This window comes from Cryptomeria japonica, chromosome 2, assembly GCF_030272615.1.
Source record: "Cryptomeria japonica chromosome 2, Sugi_1.0, whole genome shotgun sequence".
Taxonomy (NCBI): domain Eukaryota; kingdom Viridiplantae; phylum Streptophyta; class Pinopsida; order Cupressales; family Cupressaceae; genus Cryptomeria; species Cryptomeria japonica.
In genome coordinates this window covers 653,083,411-653,104,009 of record NC_081406.1, presented here as the reverse complement: position 1 = coordinate 653,104,009, position 20,599 = coordinate 653,083,411, and the positions used below count along the sequence as shown (strand labels likewise).

At 36.7% G+C, this 20,599-nt stretch overlaps 1 protein-coding gene across 1 annotated transcript; it reads right to left on the bottom strand.

The window, feature by feature from the left end:
* Nucleotides 1-18,168: 18,168 nt before the first annotated feature.
* LOC131038387 (9-cis-epoxycarotenoid dioxygenase NCED1, chloroplastic-like) lies at nucleotides 18,169-20,270 on the bottom strand. The gene has a single exon (XM_059216944.1). The coding sequence runs from the start codon at nucleotides 20,054-20,056 to the stop codon at nucleotides 18,314-18,316; it is 1,743 nt and encodes a 580-aa protein (XP_059072927.1). The 5' UTR covers nucleotides 20,057-20,270; the 3' UTR covers nucleotides 18,169-18,313.
* Nucleotides 20,271-20,599: the final 329 nt, after the last annotated feature.

The following is a 20,599-nucleotide window of genomic DNA, read 5'->3' as shown; positions in this document are numbered from 1 at the left end:
CACTCAATGGAATGTTGTCGCGTGGCCGATTTCTCGTTCTGCTCATCGCAATGACAAACCATCGGCTCCAACATGTCTAGTTAGGCATTATTACCCTATGCATGCTCCTACTTTTCCCCCCCACTCGATCGAATGCTCAGGGTCATACCCTATCGGCGTCGTCCCTTGAGCGCCCTAAGTGCTCAAAATTGTCAAACTTTGATGGGTCCTAACTCACAATCTATGGCACCTGCGAACAATCCGTTTGAACCTACATGGCCATGAGAGGGGTCCTTACGAAATCCCATCTCTGTTTTTCAAGTTGCCCTACGGTTTTATTAGGGCAACAATTTTTCAGTTGGCAAAAAAATCGTCAGTCTCACTCAATCGAATGTTGTCGCATGGCCAATTTCTCAATCTGCTCGTTGCGATGACGAACCACCGGCTCTGACATGTCCAGTTAGGCATTATTACCCTACACATGCTCCTATTTTGCCCCCCCACTCGATTGAACACTCGGGGTCATACCCTACCAGCATCGTCCCTTGAGCGCCCTAAGTGCTCAAAATTGTCAAACTTTGATGGGCCCTAATTCGAAATTCGTGGCACCTATGAACGATCCATTTGAACCTATGGGGCCAGGAGAGGGGTACCTACGAAAGCCTATCTCGGTTTTTCAAGTTGCCCAACGGTTTTATTAGGGCAGCAATTTTTTGGTTGGCAAAAAAATCGTCAGTCTCACTCAATGGAATGTTGTCGCATGGCCGATTTCTTGTTCTGCTCATCATGATGACGAACCGTCAGCTTTGACATGTCCAGTTAGGCATTATTACCCTATGCATGCTCCTATTTTGCCCCCCAACTTGATCGAACGCTCGGGGTCATACCCTACGCATGTGACATCCATGAAGGAATATGAAAGGATATTTTGTAAACAATTAGAAACCTTTAATGATAATCAAGTTGAAGCCTTGAGATTTATGCAATATGGTTCAAGTCCGAAACTATACCCTGAAGCAACACACTCTTCCCTCTCCCAACATATAGTAATGAGTCACAAGTTAAAATAGAATTTGGAAGGATTTGACGAGAGCGTTTTGATTTTACTTACATCTTGTGTATTATAATATAGACCAATTTGCCAATGTGACATCTTCATATGAGAGAAAAGCTTCATTTTATCTCAATACAGTTGTACCTATTTCATTATTAGAAAAAATAAATAAGTTCTGCACTAAACTGCAATAAATAAATTAGTATCCTCTATATTATGGATTTGAATTGATGTTCTCAATTAGTTAGTATTCCTACACCTCACACTCACAAGATTAATAATGAAATGACATTTATGATTCATTAAATGCTGACAAAGTCTAATCAAAGTTCAACTTCAAGATGTATACAACATATCATATTCAACTTCAAGATGCATACAACTTACCATATTCAAGCTCATGCCAACCACCATTTCGATATTGTTATATGTCGATTAAAGTACAATATATGTAATAAAACCATATAGTCTTACAAATAAGACATCATAGACCATCTATGTCGATTAAAGTACAATTCATTTGTAACAGGGGCACACTCACAATGTGAATTTGCAAAGCCCTATGGGAAGCATCAAAATAGAAATTTACTAATTTGACTCATACTACTGTTAAAAGCATAAAAGATGCTACTCGTAGAGAACACCATGCTCCATTGTGGAGAGAATATTAGGTGCATCTGATGTCAGTGTCTGAAAAATGAAAGAATGTTATTCAATTGCCAAAATCTAATTGACTTTATTTTATAAACCATTAATGAATAAAAATAGACAAGGTTACCTGAGTGAAAGTTTGATGACCACCTTGACTAGTCAATGTCAAATGTTTTATTCAATAGATCATCTGTCATGACAATTTGATCCACTGCAGATGTGTCCTGGCCACATGCATTTGAATCATCTTCATGATAATAAACACAACAAGACCCACAATTTAATCTCATTAATGCACAAAGGAATATGTACCATCACCAAGAGAGGGCCTTGTCAACGATGAATGAGCTAGCATGAACCTGTATTTTTAAGAATTGTTAGTCTACACATAATTGCATGGATGAACATAAGTGGTGTTGCAAAAATATGTCCCTTCCAATTATATCGAGTGTACTCACTATGTGCATGCAAAAACCGTGTTGCCCAAAAAAAACGTTCATCAATAGACCTACATTTTGAACACATCCTTAATATACACGTAACAAACTTGAACATTAAGGTTTAATGATCATTGTTTGAAATGAAATGCATGATAAAAAAATAAGGCACCATTAAAGACCTACTACTCAAGTGTGCCTGAAGGGTCATCTCTTTGTTTAAGAGTATCCAGTATTGCTTCATGATTAGCAGTAGTCACTGTCCATAGCTCTTTGGTCTTTGGTTTTGCTTGATGCTTCAACAACTTGACATTTGTAGCTACAATAAGGTGTGAATACATTATAATGGTTTTGTGTCTCTCATAGTCTTCAAATGCAGGTATGCCATTCTTTCTAATCATTTATGTTCACAACCAGGTTCCCACAACAACAACTGAACCTATAGGATATCTGAACCCATCATCATTTGTCACTGGTTGTGTTAGCTTTTGTTTTCCCTGTACACATCGTGCCAACCAATATTCTAATCTCTCTTCATTCCCTTGCGGTGCAACAATTGCAAAAACATGTCCTGGCTGTACAAGATCTGATAGACGATCATACTCAAGTGAACTTTCCATGTCATCGTTTGACAAGGATATTGTTTGAGATAAAGGAGTTAGATAGTGGGGAACCCACGTATCAACCCACTCACTTGACTCACACTGATCCCAATCACAGCGAAGACAACTCTGACAAAAACAAGCCAATGCCCGTGTCCAAATGGTCCATGTACTTGCATCTGAGCTGAGAAATGAATGCATCTTTGAAGAATCTTTAATTGTTTGACAATCCAATCTATCTCCCACTGTTCCCTCCTCAACCAACCAAAAGAATCTGCTCACTGTTGAGTCAAGAGTACCTCCATGTGATAATCCTGAACTACAACAATCAACAATAGAATGTGCATCAAAGAAATTTGCACCTGAAATCCTCAATTGCTCCTTAACTAGAGCTCTCTTCAAACATGCACCTGCTCCATCATGCTCTCCCTTCCCATGCCCTGCCTCAAAAAAACACCAAGTATGAGGTATACACCTCTCCACATGCATTCTACTCAACCAATAAAACATACGGGAATTCTTGAATTGACCCATATAGTTATCTGACCATATTATATGTCGATCAATTGCAATATCTTTCTCATGCAAGAACTCAAAAAAAATCTCGAAGGAATGTTGCACATACTAGGAGGAGTGTGATCTATCATCACTCATATAAAAATGATACTCCCTGATTATCTTCTTGTCCTCTTCTGTACTATCAGGAGCATGTCTATATGTAATGTGAACAAAAATAGCAATCTGGACTGAATTGTAGTACTGAGACTGTATCTCATTCTGTGGTTGCAATGTATAGTTCATTTCAAAATCAACCACTGATACAATAGTGCCAATCGGGAAAGAGTTCTTACACATCTTGAACTATTGATCCAACCACTGAGACCTATGGGTGTGCCTTGCATACTTGTAGAAAATATTTTCCTTAATATCCAAAATAAAATCAGCAATACTCACTTCTCTTGAGACTAATTCGCATCTAGAACCTTCACCTCAACTCTTCAAATTATATTTCACTGTCTCGTATCTTTTTTTCTCAACATAATTATTTCCAAATTCGTGTTCGCTATCCTCATGAAAACATGAAACAAACGTTGACAACCCACCGCATTCTGAGCACTTCTCATTCAAACAATCATTTCTATAGAAATAGCAGCCATCATCTCTAGGGCATAAAAATAGATCTTGCAAGTCTCTTGATGATCTCGGAAATAGCATTGCACCACACTCCTGCAACATCTCATTAGTATGCATCGTAGAATGAATATGACATAAAAGTTCATGGTACATTGAAAACTCCACATGGTACTTGCAACAACAGGTATTGCAAATCTTAAGAGGAACACAATAAAATGGTTTCAAAGATTCAAAGGCCCTTTGTGATATTTGCAAAGTTGGATGTAATTCACAAAATGTTTTGTACAACATTGTTTGGCTTGATTCCAAGAAATGTTTGGGATGCGGTGTGCGGTCTCGGTTGCCGATTCTTATTTTCAAAACATCCTTTACATTGGGTGACACTCTAGAATTAGAGTGCCAAAATTGTTTAATCTCTTCCTTCACATTGTCAGTCAACTTTCTATCAACACGTGGAAGCCTCCCACCAAATGCCCATGTATCTTGTTGAAGTGGATCATCAAGTCTTTGTCTTCGTGCAAGTGCTCTATCCAAAGTTTTATGGTTTATGTTAAAATCAACACAAGTTTGTCTCATTTGACCAGCCTTCCTTAATTGATGGCTTACTAAGGAGGTTGTAATCAATCTTCGAGCGGCTCTCTTATCTCTTTCTTTGGTATTCTTTCCAATAGAATTGAGAGCGTCAAAATAGATTTTTTGCAATAATAGAATTTCTCTCTGTCTTCTTGTTCATACGAATCTTCAACTTGTTTAGCAATGGTCTCATCTTTATCATCTTTAGCAATTGAACAAAGAATTGGCATTTCTCGGTCAATGTCTTATTGCTAAAATTTTGGTTGAAAAGTTTTGTAGCCCACAACTGAACGGTTCTTGTTGACCTCTTGCCTTCAAGATTCGCAATAATGTTCTCATCGATTTCAAATAACCATTTTGGGGTTCTTGAAGGTCTTAGATTTGGAATTTGTCTTTCATCCATGAGAGGGTCTTCATTTCTAAAGTAATTAGGTGTTACATATGGTTCACTTGGTGAGGCAATTCCACCTTCAATGTTAAATTTTTCAACATTTTCACCTCCTATGTCAAAATTTTCCACATGTAGAGCATTTTCATTATCACTTTCAACATTTTCAAAATTTTCAATATTTTAACTTTCAAAATTTACATTTTCATTTTCAATAACTTGTGGCACATTTTCAATTTCAATTTCCTCTTCAGTTGAAGTAACATTAGCAATATTTAACATACTTTTTATTCTCTTCCTATGACATTCTCTATCTCTTTCTCTATACACTTCAACTTGGTCATTTGAAAGTTTTCTTTTGCGTTTAGACTTCCAACGACAACTACTCCCCATTTCCCTCCACACATATGCTCCTTCATGATTGAAAATGTAAGTTTTCACTTTAAGAATCTCCCAAAAGCACAAATTTGTCTCTAGCTGTCTGAAACCCCGTGATCCTCAACAGAAAACATAGGACCCAGACTATCAGCCGTTGGAATCTACAGAATGGCCCACAAACCCTTTTTTTCTTGGTTTTTAGTACTAAAATCGGATATCGGATTTTATTCGATATCCGATTTTTGTACAAAAATATGTGGTCCCCCAAAAATATTTCCGTTGCCACCATTTATGAACTATTGGCGCCATTTATGAACTAAACTGCCACATGGCAAAAATCTGATATCTGATCAAAAATATGTGGTCCCCCAAAAATATTTCCGTTGCCACCATTTATGAACTGTTGCCGCCATTTATGAACTAAACTACCACATGGCAAAAATCCGATATCCGATTAAATCGGATATTAGATTTCATTGGTCATATTTGAGAGAGAGAGAGGGAGAAAAAGAGAGAGAGAGAGAGAGAGAGAGAGAGAGAGAGAGAGAGAGAGGAGAGGAAGAGAGAGAGAGAGGGAGAGAGAGGGAGACACACACACAATAGGACCCCTAATGTTATGATTTGGTGTCTTAAGGGGTCCTATGGTGTCGTTAGGGGTCATATGGTGTCTTGTGACACCATCGGACCCCTTAAGACACCAAATCATGTCGTTAGGAGTCATATTGTGTCTTATGGGGTCAGAGGACACAATATGACCCCTAATGACATGAGTTGGTGTCTTAAGGGGTCCTATGGTGTCGTTAGGGGTCATATGGTGTCCATAGGGGTCATATGGTGTCCCATGAACCCTTATGACCTCTTAGGACACCATATGACCCCTAATGACACCATATTGGGTCGCTTTGGGTCATATTGTGTCCTAAGGGGTCCTATGGCGTCCCAAGACACCATATGACCCCTACGAACACCATATGACCCCTAACGACACCATGGACCCCTTAAGACACCAAATCATGTCATTAGGGGTCATATGGTGTCCTAAGGAGTCATAGACCACAATATGACCCCTTAGGACAATATATGACCCAAAGCGACCCAATATGGTGTCATTAGGTGTCATATGGTGTCCTAAGAGGTCATAAGGGTTCATGGGACACCATATCACATAACTATCATTAGGGGTCATAGTTATGGGTTGTAAGACACAATATGACCCCTAATGACATGATTTGGTGTCTTAAGGGGTCCTATGGTGTCCCAAGACACCATATGACCCCTAACGACACCATAGGACCCCTTAAGACACCAAATTGTGTCGTTAGGGGTCATATGGTCTCTCTCTCCCTCCTCTCTCTCTCTCTCTCTCTCTCTCTCTCTCTCTCTCCTCCTCATCTCTCTCTCTCTCTCCCTCTCCTCCTCCTCTCTCTCTCTCTCTCCCCCTCTCCTTCTCTCTCTCTCTAAAAAATGACCAATAAAATCCGATTAATCCTCTCTCTCTCCCTCTCCTTCTCTCTCTCTATCTCTCTCTATCTTTCTCTCTCCTCTCTCTCTGTCTCTCTGTCTCTCTCCCTCTACCTCTCTCCCTCCCTCTCTCTCTCTCCCTCTCTCCCTCTCCTCCTCCTCTCTCTCTCTCTCTCTCTCTCTCTCTCTCTCTCTCTCTCTCTCTCTCTCTCTCTCTCTCTCTCTCTCTCTCTCTCCCTCTCCCTCTCTCTCTCTCTAAAATATGACCAATAAAATCCGATATCTGATTTAATCGGATGTCGGATTTCTGTCATATGGCAGTTTACTTCATAAATGGCAACAAAGGGAAATTCTTTGGGGACCTCAAATTTTTGTACAAAAGTCGGATATCGGATAAAATCCAATATTTGATTTTATCCGATATCTGATTTTTGTACTCAAATTGTCAAATTTCAAATTTCGGCTTAGGAATGCTTTGGTATTAGGCTTGGAAGTGAAAAGCCTAGAAAGTCAACTAAAAAAACGTGTTTTTCAGTATTCCTTGATTTTCCACACTTTACACTGGTGGTTGATGATTTTTTTTGTAGCCAAAATTGATAAAATGAAAAGGGTTTTTTAAGGACATTCCTAGCTTTCCAATAATATAAGGCTTGTCTTATTTCAAAATTAGTAAATAATTATTATTTATTTTCTAATTGAATTCTGACAATAGTCCTGATTGATATACTAGATGAAAAACACTCATAACTTTCAAACGGTATAACATTTTTTGAAACCGAAACATGCGTCACATCCTATGCTTCATCTACTATAGGGAAAAAAATTTTTAAAAAAAATTTCATAAGGTTTTGACCAAGTTAAGGTGGTCAGATGTAGGAGTTTCTGAATTTTTGAAAAGCTGTAGTAAAAAAAACATAAATAATTATTTAATTCATAAAAAAAATTTTAAAAATATGTGTCACATCCGGACATGAGTCTAATACTTATATTATAAATATTATAAAAAAATATTAATATTTGATTGTGATTAGGGTGGTCAGACATACGTCTACTTCTTATTTTTTTCCTGAAATTTTAGTACCACTGCATTGAAATTTGAAATTTTCATCAAATAGGATTTTTTTTTTCCAAAAAACAACTAGTAGCTTAGAAACTACATTAAATTTTATATATATTCTCTTCTTACATATTTTAAAAATAATTTTCACAACTTATTCAAATTTTCATGTCAAGTTGCATAGCTCGGATTTTTCTGAAATTTCATTGCCACTTAAGGGCCTGTTTTGGCACACCATGATCCTACACATACCCATATATAGGATATCAAAATAATCAAAACAAAAAAATCTCATTATTGTCTAACTCGGTAATAGTTTCCCATTGAATAACTTATTACTCCCCTTCATTTTCATTCTTTTTGTGTCACTTACCGACATCTTTATACTTATCAAAACATACTCATTAAGATATGGCAACATCATACTGAATCAGAAAATCAATTGCTTGACATCAATGACAAAATAACATTATTAATATAGTAATCATCCTTTCTCAGTTATATCCACAATCTTCAACAGCCTTCTCAATATCCTCATACCAACAAACTTACTAGAATGCCAACAATCTCCCTTTGTGAAATGCTAACAGGAATGTGACTAGTGAGGGCATTATTTGAGAGATCGAGAGATCAGAGAGAGGAAAGGTTCCCTAGGACAGGAGAGATTGTGCCGTCTAAGTTCATATAGGACAAATTGAGGGCGATGGCCAGACCAATTACAGAGGGGTATATGGGGAGTCAGAAAGAGAAGTGGTGTTAGTGTGGGAAATAGCATCTTTGAATCGCAAGAGCAAGTGTTGTTGTTGTTGTTGTTGTTGGTGTTGATTATTGAGAGAGTGAGGAAGAGCGGAGATTGAAAATATGGAGATAGAAACCATCAATATCAAAGGCAAGAGGAAAAGAGGAGCCATGGTAGAGAAAATTAGAGCAGAGGGAAACAAAACACACAGAATTTTGAATCTTCAGAGAAATATTAAATCTAATAAACCTCCATTGTGTCCTATCACCTTTTATCTTGCTTGTTGATATTGCTCTCATACTGCACTGATTTTTTTCTTTCAAGATCACAAAAGATGAATGGACTTGTGGTATCTAAGTGTTTGATGCAAGCTAAAATGGTTACACAAAATATAATATGCAAACTATATGTAAATAGCTAAAACTAAGCCAAAGGCATACTATGAAAATGCTACAAATACTTTAAAGATAACTGGAGTGCAAGATTGCCAACCTCTCTAAAGTGTGGCTAGAGTTTGACTCACTAAATACTGTCAACTGCTTGAGTGGTCGCACGGATCCTGGTTGGATGATTACCAACCTAATCAAGGATTGCCAAAATATAATTAATGATTTGACAGATTTCAAAATCTCACACATATATCGGGAAGGCAATAAGGCGGCGGATCTACTAGCCAATCTGGCGGTGGGATACATGGCGACCAACTGGTGGAGTAGGAGGGATGCTTTCTCCAAAAATCTATGCGATCTAGCACTTAATTATTACTACGTTAATCAATGATCTCTCATCATGAAATGACTGAGTTGATAGGGAAATGACTCTTTCTAGTTTTCCCTAATCAAAACTAGAAACCTCCTTGACGACTGGTTTTACCATCCCATTGTGTGGCTTTTTTGCTACTATTTTGATATCCTTTAGGCATGGCTCATTTTCTGTGACTGGTTGGCGATAGGGACCTCCTATTATCTAGCGTCAAGGAGCATAATGGGAAGGGATAAGAATAGACAAGATCCCTCTACTTGAGAGAAGTGGAAAAAGAATAAAGATGTCTAGAAAGAAGTCATCGATAGTGGTCTCTTCCCCTACTTGGACAGGCTTCATGGCCCCTCTCCTTTGATTATGGAGGGCTTTGTTAATGGATGGAAAAAAGGGAGCCTCAAGGCTTATGGTGCCGATTATCATATTAATGAAACTCTGGTGGCAACAGTCACTGGTCTGGCTACGACTAGAAGAAGGTTTTACAGAAACAAAAAAATGGGGGAGGAGGACTTGTCGAGCTTCTTTGACAAAGACAAGGAGCGCTCTAGAGTCACTAAGATGGCTGACGATGGCTACAATAGAAAAGACCTCATGGCCCCATGGGCGGATATGGCTGAGTTTATAATGAGGTATATCACCCTTGATGGCAAGTATGCTAGCCTCTTCTCCTACCATTTCACTATTTTAAATCATTTCTGCCATGGTAAAATTATCTGTGCTCCCTACTATCTTGCCTCCTCCCTTGAGAATAACCTGGAAAAGCATGTGGAAAACCCTAGCAACCCTTTTATTCATGAGGTACTTATCGTCCTCATCATGGAACACGCCAAATCCCTTGGAATTGTGCCCCCTCTTGCCGAGATTGATCTACTAATGGAGGTCCAGAGATGGACTTGGATGATAGTGAGGTTCCTATTGATGACCCTGAATATGAACCTGCAGATGAAAAGGAAAAGATTGTCACTCTTGAGATGCTCGGTAGTAAGAACCCTCTCAGATGGGCAGCCAGTAAATACAAAACCAATAGCAAGCTGATCTCTAAGGTTGAACCCCTCACTAAAAAGAAAAAGTTGTTGGCGAAGGATCACAACTTGAAGATTACGGACCAAGGGGTTAAACTGGACATCCCTATCAATGTCCAGAAAGATAATCAAGGGAATGATGGTAGTCTGATGAATCTTGTCATTGAAGCCACTCGAAGCAAGAAGTGCTACTGGGAATGGGTTGAGTGCGAAACTGACACCCTCAAGACGAGGGTTAAGGAAATAATTGACATTTTCACTGCTTCCCCTGAACCCAGCAAGCCATAAAAACTCATGATCATGACTCAAAAACTCTCTCAGAATGTTGAGGTCATGAAATGTAACCATGAACAGAGGGTTGATAAGGTGAAACAATCCATGGCTGAGATTAAGAAAAATCTCAAGAATCTAGTTGACATTAGTAAAGAAGCCATGAAGAATAGAATTGAGGGGCTTGAAAAGATTAACGAGATGGTTGTTGATTACAGATCCTTCCAAAGTGACCTGGTGAAAGATCTTGGAGGAGATGATGTGGCTGCTGGAGACAACAAAACCACTGGACCCAGCTTGATAACCAGGAGTAGAAGCATCAACAAGGGTGCCTCCAGATTCATCATGGAGGAACTTGAGGAAATCAATAGGATTTCCATCCAAAAGAACAAGGAGATGGTACTCTTGCTCAAGTGAGAGCTTTTTTGCTTTAGCTTGTCTGTCTGCATTTTTTGTCTCTGTTTCTATTCGGGGTTGATCCCTTGTTTTGTTGTTGTTTCTTGCCAGATTGGTTGTTGGACGGTTGTTGTAAAATTTTAGGTTTCGGTTCCTTGTAAAACCCATTTACCCTTATCAAAAACTGGAGTGCAAGATTACGATTATATTCAAATTGCTAGAGAAATGCTCATTTTATATATTTTTAATGAGCAAAATCCCATGTGGCAAAGATCAACGGTTGTGAGTGAATCTTGATAATTTGATGGCTATGAATAATTGGTTGGGATGTGAGAGAAAAATGTGGAGAATGTTCCTCCTACACATACAGGATAGAGGAAAAGGTGGGAAAGAAATCCAAGTGGCAACTTGCTAGAGTTTACCATAGTTACGAACTCCAAGAATATATGATAGTTAGAGATGATTTAGGAAATGCAAGACAAGTGGAATTTGACCAGGATGAGGTGGACACAACCTCCTCCAAAGATGTAGGAGTAGTGGAGGGAATATAGGAAGTGGGAATTGAAGATAATGTAGCTAATTAAAAATTAGGAAAAATTAATATTTAGCCATAGGAAGAGTGAGTTGACAAGATATAAGCTGATGTGGAAGAGAATGAAGTGGAAAAGGTGAATAATTAAATAATTTTGAATTATTTAATTAAGAAGACTTAGGAAAATAATTAATTCAATAATGAATATTTAATTAATTAATTGAAAATAGAAGAATAAGCTAAATAAATTAAATTAAATAATATTTTTTAATTTATTTATTTAATAGAAGAATATTCATTAAATAAAAATAAATATTTATTTAATAAATCATAGCCATTTTTAGGTGTATACAATAGGTATTTGTAAAATTCCCACAATAATTTCACCCATCTTTTGAGCTTTCTCACCATATTATTTTTTTAATTTGAACAACATTAACATATTAATCTTGAATTTCTTTTAGCAACGTCTCCAGAGTTTTTAGAAATAGATGTGGACCATTTTTAAAATTTTTTTTTTAACTATTTGTCCAAAATTGAAACAAATTATATATTATTGTCACACACTCCATTATTTACACTTAAACAATAATAATTTTTTATTATTTTGGTACAAATTATCTGATGCGCATGAATAGGTACCTGATTTTGCAGGATCTATCCAGTTTGAAAAATCATAAAAAAAATTACTCAACAAAAAATTACAACAAAATACGCAACTTCTAATGCTCAATCTTAACTATCTTTTTACCAAAGGGTTTTTCAAAATTCTAAATGCAACTATAACATATTTGATGCACATGTCAGATGCTATGTTATGTTTTGCTGAAAAAATAGGAACACTTTTGTATGCCCAAAATATTTGACCCCCTTAATATTATCCAATTTTGAAAAACTTTAGAAGTTTGGAAAATAGATTTAGAGTATTACAATCTTTGTTCTTTGGGTATCTTCAAATTTTGAGCGGATAAGTCTCAAATTTCTCCAAGTTTAGGTTTGGCTAATTTCAGAAAAAAAAAAAAGAAAAAGTGTCCACTTATACCCCACTTTTTGTTAACCATCTTGGTGGACATAATCCGGGTGGTATTCTTTTGAGGCTTTGTGGTTGCTTTAATATCAAATAGGTTGAGTGCTAACTCAGCACATAGAGCTAGACTAGAAGTATTAATGGTAGGGCCACAAATTCGGGTTAAAACCAGGTGAAAATTATAAAGGTACAGAATAAGACCTTGGTGCAAGAGAAGGGTACCTTAATATTTAACCAAACTAAAATAAACCAAGGGAACATTGCTCATCCTTCTCTCTGCGAAGGAAAAACACACTAGATGTATAGTCATGCACTTTTCCCTACAACATCCCATGAATTATTTCCCTATGCCATCACATTTGTGGAAGTTACAACACAAAAAAATCACAGTAAATGGAGGAAAAATATTATGGAGCTTTGATACCAATTAAAGAAAAATAATACCAACACAAGAAATTTCTCAAAAAGCAGATAAAAATTTTCATCCATTCAAATGAAATTAAAAATGTTCTTGATCACATGATCAAGGATCAAATATTCAAAATGATCAGAGGTGACAATTACATTACAATAGCCTCATTATATAGAGGTCTTTTGAAACATTGAAGAACAATTGAATATAAAAAATGTGAATGCATATTAACACACAACTACAGTTATCTATTTCATGTAGATCATATTTTTAGAGCTTTGGCAAACAACAACTCTTCCCTTGCAAAGTGGGAGAAATTGCTATGCCAACTTCTATATCTAGAAATCCTATTTTTATCTCATGTATAAAATTGCAAAAGACTCTAGTTAATAACATTTAATATCAAAAAATTATAGTAAATTGCATTCTCCCTGTTACTTTAAACCACTAATTGTTTTAACATAAACAATTATTTCTTCTTTTGACTTTAGCAGTATTCTCTTCTATCATGATGCATTATGTAGTGATCTACATTTGATAAATTCTTTACTACAACTCCTTCACTGATCTAGAATTTCTCTACTATGGTAAATGGCTTCAATTATTTTGTCAAAAAACACTATGATCTTTTCTAAGGCTTTGATTTGACTTCCTTATAAATTGAAGGCTTCACCTTTTTCATTAGCAACTTCAATCTTAGCAAACTATTCCAGATCTTCTCTTTGACTTTGATTTCATCTTTCAAGAGTTGGCTTCACCTTGTTTAAGAGGTGACTTCTACATTGAAACAAGGCTTGTATTGGTTTTGAAAATACTTCACGATTTCAACTTGTGCAACTTCCTTGAAATAGAAAATATCACAAAAAATGGCTTGTTTTATGTTCTATATAAAATGATTTTCAACATGCAAATCATCCTTGTTTGATGTATGATCTTCCTATGATTTCGAATGTGGCAACAAAACTTCCTCTTGAAAGCAATCATCCTATAATCTCATTGACCTTCCTTTTTATTGGTTGAATCTCCTCTTCAGTAATTTAACTGAACAAATTTCTTGAACAAGGCTCTAATATCAATTGAAGGAAAATTTGTATGGAGCTCTGATACCACTTGAAAAACAAAATAAACACAAAAAATTGCTCAAAAAGCAAATAAAACTTTCCATTCTTTCATATTATAAATTTTCTTGATCATGTGATCAAGAATAACCTATCGACTAAGACACATGCTTCAAAGAATATAAATCTAGTATGAGACAATTTTTGATCAAGAATAACCTATCTTAGTAATTATAAATCTAGTATGAGACAATTTTTGACGTAAAACAATTTTCTGATGGGAAATTCTCCACCCAAAATAATCTATCGACTAAGACACACGCTTCAAGGAATATAGAGAACATTTGGCCTACGCCATTACACGTGAGATTGTATAAAGATGATTTAAAAAAGTATACTACAACAGACAACTGAATAAGAGCATAGTCGTTGATTGATAGACAAGAAGTGCTCACCGCAGAAACATCTTTTTCCAGATGTTCTCTCTTACACTTCCTCTTTTATATGGATGCATAATGAGATCATAGGACTCGGCCAAGATAGACACAAAGCTGGGAAACTTGAATTCCGGCCTAAAACAGTGTCTTTGAGGGGCCACCAACCACTAGCTACAAAGATCCGCGTTTCAAAAATTGTGACTCGGACGTTTGTGAATTTTCATTTACTGACTAACAAATATTTTAAAATAGTCCAATATATTTAATCCATTAATATCATAATATTTTTCAGCAAAAGTTTCATATCAGTGGTGGTAAATTCGGTGGAGCACCGTCAAAACTTTTGCACGTGTAGACACACGTTGCAAATCTTCTTTAGACTGATATAAGATCTCGATTCCATACTTTTGATTGGTATCTGAGCCCTCTGAAAATCTTGAGCTGTGTGCTCTAATTCGGTGATTGTTGGTCGCTTGCAGAAGTAAGCAGATTGTTTGCAGGCGGTGGTTTCAGTGTATGGAGTACGCACTTTTTTTAACTCTTTTCTCTGCTTTGCAAGCAACGTGGGAAATTTGAAGACTGTTGCTGCGCATTGAACCTAAAAACATGAGCCGTTCTGGAGGATGCAAGTTGCTGTCCACAAGAAAGGGCTGTGTCTATTCTGGCTCCAAAACAGGCTTTTCGTACAGCAGGTTTGTCAATCGCAGTTGTTAAATGCAAAATCCATCGTGTAAAACGCGGGACTAATATGCATGTTAGTCAATCTGTACTGTCCTTTTGAAGCCAAAATAGACGCGTCCACAAGAAAGCGTCCTCATATCTACAATTATGATAAGTTTAATTTATTATAATAACAATAGAAAGAAAAATAAAGATATTAGATGGAATCTTTTAAATACAAATCTAGTATATATTTTTATTATTGTAATTATTTAATGGTTCTAATATAATTTGTCTCTTTTAATTCAGGCTTAAATATGTGTAGATATAAACAAGAACATTGAAATTTATGTTTTGTAAGAATAATGTAAGAGTTAAAATGAGTATTTTAAAACATAGATAATTTAAAAAAATAAAATTAATAGAAATATTTTCTTTGAACTTATTATACAAAAATATTATCTTCTAGGTCTATCTATTCAATTCAAACATTAAAAGAAACAAAAATATCTAACAAAAATCTAATTGATACTAGTTTTTATTTTGTATTGTAATCTTCTTAAATAATCATTTACAATCAACTATTTTTTTTTTAAGAAGTAACTAAACTAAGTTCTAAGTTTGATTTTTATCTAAAGAATATATTTCTTCCTCCATGGCCTTCTTCTAAGACTCTTTTTTATTTTATCCAAGTGCCTCCTCAACACTCTTAGAGTCTCCATTAGTAATAAATAAAGTTGATAAAAGGGATGCATAATGAAAACTAGGATTTCTATAAAATTTTAGTTTTCTTTTTACCCTATTTGACCTCTTGAAGTTATAATTTATAGCTTTGGATCCTTTGAATATGTATCATGTGTTGTGCATTTCTGAGTTCCACATTCTCTTCTGTCAACTCATTCTCTAATTCATCTTATAATCTTCTTAAATAACCATTTACAACTAGTTATTTTTCTTCCAACTACAACTAAGTCTTGTGTTGATATTGTTGCAACTACAAGTCATATTGAGAAGAATTCATAAGCATCTATTCATCTAAGTTGTTTGTAATGGTGAATGATAGTGTAGGTACACCTATACCATTATTAAAGCACATGTGGTAAAGTATTGGAACATGGTGATGTTTTAGAGTATGCTTAAATGTATTCAAGAAGGTAGGTGAATCAAATGTTCATCTCTAGTAGCACAAGACATGACCGATATTTGGTTGTAGTGTGGGAAGACATGTATATAGTTAAAAAATAGCTGGTTAATAGCTTTACATAAAGTGTGAGGAATTGTGAATACTTATGTGTTCGATTATCCAAGTGGAGAGGTCATATTAAGGATAGCATTGGTATATTGACATCATTCTATAGCCATGTTATTACCTTATATTATTGCTATTCTTCTACATGGTACTTAGATAATTGGTATTCAATAAAATGGATATATCTAATTGGTCATGTCAATGTAACAAGGCTAGACAAATATTGTTGAGGTGTTTATTCATGAACATGTGATAGACCTATTGTGAGGTTTCGTATGGTATGTTTGTAGCTTGAGATACTTTGCAATAGAGTTTTTGATTAGGATAAAATAGGTTTTGAAGGGGCCTCGAAACCTTTACAATAAAAGAGCTTCCATTGAAAAAATGGACTAGACTACCTGGAAGCGAACAATAGGTTTTAGAAAGGACCTGAAACCTTCGAAACTTACGAGCATCCAAATCCCCAAACCTAAAGACTGCATAAAGCATAAGAAAAAATAGAGAAACCACAGCCAATTAGACACTAGCCAATCCTCAAGATTAAAACATTACAAAATAGGCAATATAGTTATATTTTATTGAATGTACTATTTATGTGAATGTACAATTGTTAATGTCCTTTTGTTGGTTTCTTTTTTCTCAAAAGGGTATGTGCCACATGTGTATATGTGGGTAGAATATTGTCTTTTTTTCTTCCTTTAATATTGCTAATTTGAATTAGTTAAATAGTCACAGTTCATTTTTCATCTCAAAATCTTAAGGTATTTATTTATCCCAAACTATGAATTAACTATAATAGGGACTAATTTCCCATCAACCTAAGAGTAGTAGCATGAGAATGACATGTGGGATATTGAAGAGGTGGCCAACAATCTAGCTCATGCAACTTGTGGCATAGATTGTGTACTGGTGACCAAGGCTATGGTGGTCTGAAAAAATCCAAAGAGAGGGTACATATTTAATCAAAGTTTCGGGTTCAATGGGTCTAATTTTGCTTGATCTTTTTTAGTTTCATAATTGTTTTTAGTGTATTTTCAGGTTATGTTGGTAGCTTGTATATTTGGTTGGATATCAAACTTTTGTTTTAGTAGGGTTGGGTTTTTTGTGTTAGCTGGTTATTGTTAGGGTGTGGATAATTATTCTTCTTTCACCCCCTCTTTTTTTGTTTTGTTGTTTATAAAATTTACTTTTACTGTATTGGGTGCAGCCCCTTAGCAACTATTTAATTATTGAAAATTAAAAAAAATTCCCATGAACCTTGGAATTCAAATACATCTCAATTGAAGAGAAATGACAATACATTGGTTTTTGGCAAAGCACACCCTATGCACACTAAATGAAAGACTTGTCATCAAGTATTTAAGTGTGTTGGCTCATGGATAACAAGAACTGGATACCTCTTTGTAGCACATAAGAAATAGGTTACATATAGAACCAATGGTATAAACCACCTTATAGTTCTTAAAATGAACTCATGTTTTACTTATTGTGTGTACAACTTGAAAATCGAAAAATACATAGCTATTTAAAAACATTACTATCATAGTTTATTTAAATATTTTAACAATTGTTGTTAAATTAGTTTATGAGAACGACAAAACCTAATCTATACTAACCTGTTAAGAATGACAAATGCAATACATATTTTTATAAAAATATCAACCATATTACCAAAAATGAAATAATACTCTTATCAAAATTACTACTTAAAAAGATAAATAAAAAAATTAATATATATAAAATGAACTAAAGACATTAAAGATACAAATCATAAACTTAAAGAATCTTCAAACAATTAAATTTACTTCAATAATTCACATCTGCTCAAAACTATTTTATATATTATTGTGAAAAGCTTTTCACAACTTAATAATATTTTATAATTATTGCAACTAATTCCCCATCACAAAGAACAATAAAACAATGTTAATGAAGATACTTTTCTTCTATTGTAATACTGAGGCAAAGAGATATTTATCCTTCTACCTGTATGCCCCAAGGGCCATTACAAACCAACAAGAGAGACCCAAATAATGAATCAATCTCGTTGAGTAGCAGCCAAATCTTTGGCAGATAGGAAGAGGCCATGGAAGCCAAAGGGAACCCTCTGTGGAAGCTTCACAGACGCCACGATTTCCAACGTGTGAGACTGCGCATCCATCACCACAAATTTGGAAATCTGCGTATTGTCATTGTGCGTTAAGACCACAATATATCCATCGTCCTCCTCAGAGCAGGGATCATTACTACGTGGCACAAAGAATGGCTCGCCGCAGAAACATCCTTCCCCAAATGTCGTGCACGCAACCACACCATCTGGAGCGTCAAAATCTAGCTTGACAACTCCGCCCATTTGCGGAACAGGTGCGCATGCAGCAGCCATGCACATGTAAGCGTATCGATTCTTTTTCCCCACGAACCGCTGGTTGATCACCCCAAACTCAAGAGACCGGCACGACACGGGCTTTCTCACCACTATGCCCGAATTCAGATTGATGCGAATGTTCTCCACTGTGAAATGCATCGCAGACACCTTTTCCATGAAATTTTGGGCCGGAGAGAAATTGACGGCGATGAGCACGATCTCGTCCCCATCCTCGTCCCATGCATTCAAAGTATGCAAGAAGTTGAGACCCGGAACGTCAAACCATCTGATTGCAGACCCATTGGTGGCATAGCGGGGAATCACTCCGATCCTGCTCACTTTTGAGCGATCAAAGTAGACGGCAGTACCATTCGCTCCTTTAAAAATGTGCGCAGGGTCCAAAACAATCTGAATGTCGGGAAACACTGCGTACCTGCTCGTTATGGCGAAGTCGTGGATGATGGAAGCTTTGCCCATGGAAGAAATCGATACGTCGGGCTGCTTCACCCCATCTGCCGTCACCCTAAACAAATGAAGAAAAGGATAAAGAATGGAATAGCGGTAAGCAAAGAGCTCGCCCGTGCGGGGATCGATCTTCGGGTGCGCTGTCATGCGTGTCATCAATTTCCCCCCGAAATCGAAGGCTCCGCTTGTTTGAATGTCTCCATCAGGCGTGACGTGCAGTTCGTGCGGCAGCCCTGATTCGCCGAGCGCAAAGAGCTTGTTGTTGAAGAGCAAAAGGTTTGTATTCGCCACTCCCACACCTTTGCCCGGATCGATCAAGCCCAAGGCCACTCTCAGCGCAGTTAGGGCGACTCTAGCCATGCCAGCATAACCGCGGAAGCCAGAAAATACATTAGGGAAAATGGGCCTGCCCGCAAACTCTTCTTCCAAGTGTTTGTGGGTGCGCACGTAGCGACTAGAGAGAGTAATTCGTGATCCATCTTTGTGGAAGGCGAGGGCATGGATCATCCCGTCACCGTCCAGGAGGTTGTAACCGGATGACGGGGGGAATTGGGGATTGGGTCCGTTGCGGATGTAAAGGCCCCCTTTCAAGCAGGGTGGGATTTGTCCTTCCAGTTCATTGCATTCTGTGGGCGGGATCTCGTCCACTGGAGCGAAGTTGCCGGCCAATACGCGCTTCGGATCGACGTCTGGCCCGAGCGGTGCTTCGAGTTTTGCGTCGATGAAGTCATCGACAGCATTGCAAAAGCTCGAGATCAGGGATTGCCAGGATGAAGGTCTGATTGATGTGATGATGTTTGTCATGTTGGGTATTGGCCGGTATGGAGGACGACGATGGGTTTCTATTTTCACACAGCGAGGAATTACATGGTGGCTTGTTGAATGGCGGTGAAGGATGTGGGCTATTTTGGGTTGTGAAAAGCTTGCAGGTGAAGGCAACAGAGCTTCCATTTCCCAACTGAGCAGGTAGCACTGGTTGTCTCTTCAGTCAGGCCCATTCAGTAGTCTCCTCTTTTATATGGGATGCAAATTGCAATCATGGGATTCTACGTAGGAAATACAACGTGAGACATTGTTTCGTTGAAAAAAATGAATGATTTGAACAGTGTGTGTTTTAGTGGGCACTAGCAGAAAGTTACTAATATATTTTGGAGTAGCAAGTGGGAAGATTGAAAGAAACATGCGATGGATTTTAAAAAGTGAGCACCATGAGTTGAAAACAATTTTATTTTTAAATACATTTTGATAGCGATTTATGATCAAAATTAAGAGTATCAACAAATGGCTCAAGGAGGATCAAGACGTTGATAGTAACGATGGATGTCAAAACTATAATCTAATCAAGATCTCGTCCATGTACTATAAGATTATTTTTTCCTCTTTCTGTTATATCGAGTTGAGTAAACATAAAAAAAAATACTTTTTACAGAACCACTAATGAATTTAATTAATCAATCACCCACTAAATTATAATCTACCACGTCCATAGATATA